At 48.0% G+C, this 7,568-nt stretch overlaps 1 protein-coding gene across 1 annotated transcript; it reads right to left on the bottom strand.

Moving 5' to 3' along the window:
• Positions 1-332: 332 nt before the first annotated feature.
• LOC123148033 (alpha-amylase/trypsin inhibitor CM2-like) lies at positions 333-899 on the bottom strand. Its single transcript, XM_044567387.1, has one exon. The coding sequence runs from the start codon at positions 897-899 to the stop codon at positions 333-335; it is 567 nt and encodes a 188-aa protein (XP_044423322.1).
• Between the last annotated feature and the right edge of the window lie 6,669 nt (positions 900-7,568).

Genomic DNA, 7,568 nt, shown 5'->3' on the forward strand with positions numbered 1-7,568 from the left:
TCCGCTTAACGGTCTACGAGGGTACGTGGACGACACTCTCCCCTCTCCTTGCTATGCATCACCATGATCCTGCGTGTGCGTAGGAATTTTTTTGAAATTACTATGTTCCCCAACAACCAACTCATCCAGGATAGGCCGAAGTCTATTGACTAAGCACTTAGCTATCACCTTATAAATGATGTTGCAGAGACTGATAGGCCGGAAATCAGTTAGGCGAGTCGGAGAGTCAATCTTGGGGATCAACACAATAATGGTGCTTTAACACCTTCCGGCATGACTCCAGGGGCAAAAAACAATTTAACAGCATTGATTATGTCATCCTTCATCATCGACTAGTGTTCAAAGGACCGATCGGAGGACCGAACTGTGGTCTGGCTCCGCTCGGGCCCGCTTAACATCTCTAGTCTGTGTAGGGATGATGTTTCAGGCTCTTGAGTAATACACTCCTTTTTACCCCCGCAAAAAAAGTCCAAACCGAGGCAGTATGGGGCGTTGTGAACGGTCATCATGTTGCAGTGCCCCGGCATGACAAGCACCTTGGCGAAGTCCCTCTGGGCCTCCTTGGGGCACTCGGGGAGGTCCTTGAGCACGCCGGAATTCGGATCAGACCTCCGCCCTATGAAGTAGCACAACGCCTCACACCGGCAATGCTGCGAAGCATTGGAAAGCTCCCTGCAGCACCGATCCCATGGGGTGTTCCCCGGCTCGGTGGACACCGGCGGCCCGACAATGCCGACGCCGCAGATTTGCTGTGTGACATACTCCCGGCAGCCTTCAAGCGGGTTTCTCGGAAGGCCCATCCCCGGGTAGCAATATGGGCCTGTGGCCGCAGCAGCGGCGAAGACGGAGACCAGGACGGCGGCCAAGAGGAGGGGGGTGATGCTAGACTTGGACGCCATATTATTCTTTCTAGCTTGGTCCGGTTTCTTACTGGGCACTGGTGGTAGTAAGTGTTGAGTATATGTGTTACATGCATATTGTGTATTGGGCCCGCCTCCTAGTTTCTTGTATAGTTGAGGTCCGTGGTCCATCTTTGTATATCATATATACGTGCCTATGCACGAAAAGCAATACATCATGCAATTCACATATTCTACATGGTATCAGTTTTCAGGTTAAAACCCTAATCTTTCGCCACCGCCGACGTCGCGCCTCCTCCCATGCCGGCCACCGCCCGCGCGCCTCCTCCTGCGCCGGCCTCCGCCCATCCCTCTCCCGCCCGCAGCGCTCGTCACGCCTACTCGCGGCGCTAGTTCGCATCGCCCGCCCGCCTGCAGCGTTTCTCCCGCTCGCTTGCCGTCGTCCGCATCAAGTAGCCATGGCTCACGTGCATGCACATGTAGACACATGCACGGGTGCACATTCTGTACAAGGACGTGTTACACGGGCTGGAGTGCATCACCGCTCGTCTGCATCTTCTCAATTTTGCTCATCGCGCGTCTCGGCGGATCACCCGATGCACGTTTCCATAAGATTAAGTGAAGACCAAAGTCAAGTTTACATGCCTCTGTCGGGAGGCCCGTCGTCCGCCGCCTCTGCCGTCCCGCCGCTAGTGCCCTACGGTGCGGCCCCGCCAACCCGTCCAGACTTGCCACATGGCTTGGCTTCGCTGTCCCCACTGACGTACGTCGCCGCCCCATCGCCAGCGCTCTGGCCAGTCTGTCGTCGCCTCGTCGCTGGCACCGCCTCTGCCCGTCGATCCCTTGCTGTTGCGCGGGGCGTTCAACGTGCCCGTGTATGGGGCTCTCAGGTACTGGTGGGGGTCGTCCGCAGGCCAGCACTCGCCCGCTGGGTAGCAGCCAGACGATACTCAACACCTGCAGCATCTGTCAGCGGGCCCACAGGTTTTTCCGACGGGCCATCCGGCCTATCCGGCACCGCAGTCGCAGCCAGGGCTGCTTCCCATACCGTCTGGAGAGTACCCACCGCCGCTGCCAACGGTGGCTACGGCCTTCCCATGGCGTCTCCGTCCCCCTCGCCGGTCCTGCCGCCGGTGCCCTGGGACCCGGTGCTCCTTCCCGCACTGCATGCCGCTCCTACACCGAACAACTACATCGGAGATGATGATTGGTACATGGACACCGGGGCTACGGCTCACATGTTTGCTCATCCTGATAATCTTGCCTTCTTCATTCCCGTCACCATCGACCGTTGCATCATTGTCAGCGAGGGTTCCACACTCCCTATCACATGTCGGGCACAATTCTTTTCCTTCCAAGTCCATGCCTATTACTTTGTCTAGCATACTTGTGTCACCTCATCTTATTAAGAACCTTGTTTCCGTTCGTCGTTTAACTCGTGAAATCCTGTTACCGTTGAATTTGACGAGCTTGGGTTTTGTGTCAAGGACGCTCGAACTAGGATGGTACTTCACCGATGTGACAGCCTCGACGAGCTTTGTCCAGTGCATTCACCACCCACCTCCACCATCGCACTGGTTGCTCTCTCTATCGGCGTCGATCTCTGGCACGCTCGTTTGGGTCATCCCAACCCCATCACACTTCATCATATTCTTAGGAGTTTCAATTTCAGTTGCCATAAGATAGAGGATCACACCTGTCATGCCTGTCGTGTTGGCAAATATGTTCGCCTCCCGTTTAATAACTCCACCACCATAGCTTTTTTTCCTTTTCAGTTGATTCATAGCGATGTGTGGACCTCTCCGGTTCCTAGTAATTCGGTCTATTTATTTTATCTGGTTATCCTTGATGATTGTTCTCATTATGTGTGGACTTTTCCTTTGCGCAGAAAGTCGGATGCACTCTCCACTTTGACGGCTTTTTACTCCTATGTCAGCACGTAGTTTGGGCATCCCATCCTTGCTCTTCAGATTGACAATGGAAAAGAGTTCGACAACCTTGCTTTCTGCACTTTTCTGTCGCACCACGGTGGAACTATGCACCTCACCATCTTCTCTTCGATACGTCCCCATCTTATGATGGCTTGCATATTTTCGGGTGCCTTTGCTATCCTAGCATTGCCGACTCCGCTCCTCACAAATGCACACCTCGTTCTGTCGCTTACATCTTCATCGGCTACCCCTCCAACTCCAAGGGATGTTGGTGCTACGATCCCGTCTCCCACCGTGTGTTCACTTCCCGACACGTTTACTTTGATGAGCATGTGTTTCCGTTTCACCAGGTACCCCCGACTGTTCCTCCCGCCACCGGTGACACGGGCTCCTCGACGCCTCTCCCAGGGCGTTCGCGCGCCTCTCTTGGCCCGCCCCCTATCTTTGAGGCGCGCCCCCGGATGCGGCGCCTCCTCCAGCCACCGCGTTGGCGCCTCCGGCGCCCCCGACGTTGGCGCCCGCGGCCCCCTCGGCGCCCCCAGTGCATGTGGCCCCCTCGGCGCCCCCGGCGCCTGTGGCCAGTCCAGTCACCCGCGCCCATACGGGCATTTTTCGCCCGAGCTCGCGTTATGCCTCGGATGAGACGTCCATGCGGCGTCCACCTCTGAGCCGTCGCTGTTGCCGTCCTTCATTCGAGCTGCTCTGGATGGCTGCGATGCAAGAGGAGTTTGACACCCTGTTGTGCAACCAGACATGGCAGCTTGTTCCCCGTCCTCGGCACGCCAATGTGATTACCGGGAAGTGGGTCTTTAAACACAAACTCCGTCCTGATGGTACCCTTGATCGCTAGAAAGCGCGCTCGGTCGTTCGTGGCTTTCGACAACGTGCTGGTATCGACTTCACCGACACCTTCGCTCCGGTCGTCAAGTGCCGGCACGATACGCACGGTTCTCCACCTTGCAGTCTCCCGTGCTTGGCCAGTGCACCAGATGGACGTCTCCAACACCTTCCTCCATGGTCACCTCGAGGAGCAGGTCTTCTACCAGCAGCCCACCGGGTTTGTTGACCCGTCGCTTTGCTACCTCTTGAGCACCGCGTTGGATTTCCCCGAAGAGGAGAGGATGATGCAGCAAAGTAGCGTAAGTATTTCCCTCAGTTTTTGAGAACCAAGGTATCAATCCAGTAGGAGGCTACGCGCGAGTCCCTCATACCTACACAAAAACAATAGCTTAATGCAACCAACGCGCTTAGGGGTTGTCAATCCCTTCACGGTCACTTACGAAAGTGAGATCTGATAGAGATGATAAATAATATTTTTGGTATTTTTGGTATAAAGATGCAAAGTGAAAAGTAAAAGGCAAAGTAAAAAAGCAAAGCAATAATAAAGTGATGGAGATTGATATGATGAGAAAGATACCCGGGGCCATAGGTTTTACTAGTGGCTTCTCTCAAGAGCATAAGTATTCTATGGTGGGTGAACAAATTACTGTTGAGCAATTGACAGAATTGAGCATAGTTATGAGAATATCTAGGTATGATCATGTATATAGGCATCACGTCTGAGACAAGTAGACTGACTCCTGCCTGCATCAACTACTATTACTCCACTCATCGACCGCTATCCAGCATGCATCTAGAGTATTAAGTTAAAAACAGAGTAACGCCTTAAGCAAGATGACATGATATAGAGGGATAGTTTCATGCAATATGATAAAAACCCCATCTTTTTATCCTCGATGGCAATAATACAATACGTGCCTTGCTGCCCCATTTGTCACTGGGAAAGGACATCGCAAGATCGAACCCAAAGCGAAGCACTTCTCCCATGGCAAGAAAAGCCAATCTAGTAGGCCAAACCAAACTGATAATTCGAAGATACTTGCAAAGATAACCAACCATACATAAAAGAATTCAAAGAAGATTCAAATATTATTCATAGATAGACTTGATCATAAACCCACAATTCATCGGTCTCAACAAACACACCGCAAAAAGAAGATTACATCGAATAGATCTCCATGAGAGAGGGGGAGAACATTATATTGAGATCCAAAAAGAGAGAAGAAGCCATCTAGCTACTAACTATGGAACCGTAGGTCTGAAGTAAACTACTCACACTTCATCGGAGGGGCTTGGATGATGATGTAGAAGCCCTCCGTGATCGATGCCCCCTCCGGAGGAGCTCCGAACAGGCCCCAAGATGGGATCTCGTGGATACACAAAGTTGCGACGGTGGAATTAGGTTTTTGGCTCCGTTTCTGATCGTTTTGGGGTACGTAGGTATATATAGGAGGAAGGAGTTTGTCGGTGGAGCTTCGAGGGGCCCACGAGGCAGGGGGCGCGCCCTAGGGGGGGGGCTCTCCACCCTCGTGACTGCCTCGTGGCTTTTCTTGACGGAGGGTCTAAGTCTCTTGGGTCTTATCTGATGAGAAAATCGCGTTCCCGAAGGTTTCATTCTGTTTGGACTTCGTTTGATATTCTGTTTCTCCGAAACACTGAAATAGGCAAAAACAACAATTCTGAGCTAGGCCTCCGGTTAATAGGTTAGTCCCAAAAATAATATAAAAGTGGAAAATAAAGCCCAATATAGTCCAAAACAGTAGGTAATATAGCATGGAGCAATCAAAAATTATAGATACGTTGGAGACGTATCAAACATCCCCAAGCTTAATTCCTGCTCGTCCTCGAGTAGGTAAATGATAAAAACAGAATTTTTGATGCGAAGTGCTACTTGGCATAATTTCAATGTAAATCTTCTTAATTGTGGTATGAATATTCAGATTCAAAAGATTCAAGACAAAAGTTCATGTTGACATAAAAATAATAATACTTCAAGCATACTAACAAAGCAATTATGTCTTCTCAAAATAACATGGCCAAAGAAAGCTATCCCTACAAAATCATATAGTATGGCTATGCTCTATCTTCACCACACAAAGTATTTAAATCATGCACAACCCCTATGACAAGCCAAGCAATTGTTTCATACTTTTGACATTTTCAAAATTTTTTCGATCTTCACGCAATACATGAGCATGAGCCATGGATATAGCACTATATGTGGAATAGAATGGTGGTTGTGGAGAAGACAAAAAGAGGGGAAGATAGTCTCACATCAACTAGGCGTATCAACGAGCTATGGAGATGCCCATCAATAGATATCAATGTGAGTGAGTAGGGATTTCCATGCAACGGATGCACCAGAGCTATAAGTATATGAAAGCTCAACAAAAGAAACTAAGTGGGTGTGCATCCAACTCGCTTGCTCACGAAGACCTAGGGCATTTTGAGGAAGCCCATCATTGGAATATACAAGCCAAGTTCTATAATGAAAAATTCCCACTAGTATATGAAAGTGAAAGAATGAGAGACTCTCTATCATGAAGATTATGGTGCTACTTTGAAGCACAAGTGTGGTAAAAGGATAGTAACATTGTCCCTTCTCTCTTTTTCTCTCATTTTTTTTGTTTGGGCCTTCTATTTTTTTGCCTCTTTTTTTCGTCCGGAGTCTCATACCGACTTGTGGGGGAATCATAGTCTCCATCATCCTTTCCTCACTTGGGACAATGCTCTAAAAATGATGATCATCACACTTTTTATTTTTCTTACAACTCAACAATTACAACTCAATGCTTAGAACAAAATATGACTCTATATGAATGCCTCCGGCGGTATACCGGGATATTCAAAGAATCAAGAGTGACATGTATGAAAGAATTATGAATGGTGGCTTTGCCACAAATACGATGTCAACTTCATGATCATGCTAGCAATATGACAATGATGGAGCGTGTCATAATGAACGGAGCCGTGGAAAGTTGCATGGCAATATATCTCAGAATGGCTATGGAAATGCCATGATAGGTACGTATGGTGGCTGTTTTGAGGAAGGTATTTGGTGGGTGTATGATACCGGTAAAAAGTGTGCGGTATTAGAGAGGCTAGCAATGGTGGAAGGAAGGAAATTGCGTATAATCCATGGACTCAACATTAGTCATAAAGAACTCATATACTTATTGTAAAAATCTAGAAGTTATCAAAGCAAAGTATTACGCGCATGCTCCTAGGGGAATAGATTGGTATGAAAAGACCATCGCTCGTCCCCGACCGCCACTCATAAGAAAGACAATCAATAAATAAATCATACTCCGACTTCGTCACATAACGGTTCACCATACGTGCATGCTACGGGAATCACAAACTTTAACACAAGCATTTCTCAAATTCACAACTACTCAACTAGCATGACTCTAATATCACCATCCTCATATCTCAAAACAATTATCAAAAAAAATCTTAGTATTCAACGCACTCAAAAGAAAGTTTTACAAATCTTGAATACCAAGCATATTATTATTAAGAAAATTACCATGCTATTAAGACTCTCAAAATAATCTAAGTGAAGCATGAGAGATCAATAGTTTATATAAAACAAATCCACCAACGTGCTCTAAAAGATATAAGTGAAGCACTAGAGCAAAACTATAAAACTGAAAAGATATAAGTGAATCACTAGAGTAAAACTATAGATCTCAAAAGATATAAGTGAAGCACATAGAGTATTCTATCAAATTCCAAATTATGTACGGCTCTCTCAAAAGGTGTGTACAGCAATGATGATTGTGTTAGACTAGCAATCAAAGACTCAAATCATAAAAGATGCTCCAAGCAAAACACATATCATGTGGTGAATAAAAATATAGCTCCAAGTAAAGTTACTGATAGAAGTAGACGAAAGAGGGGATGCCTTCCGGGGCATCCCCAAGGTTTGGCTTTT

Source organism: Triticum aestivum, chromosome 7A (genome assembly GCF_018294505.1).
Source record: "Triticum aestivum cultivar Chinese Spring chromosome 7A, IWGSC CS RefSeq v2.1, whole genome shotgun sequence".
NCBI classification, from domain to species: Eukaryota; Viridiplantae; Streptophyta; class Magnoliopsida; order Poales; family Poaceae; genus Triticum; species Triticum aestivum.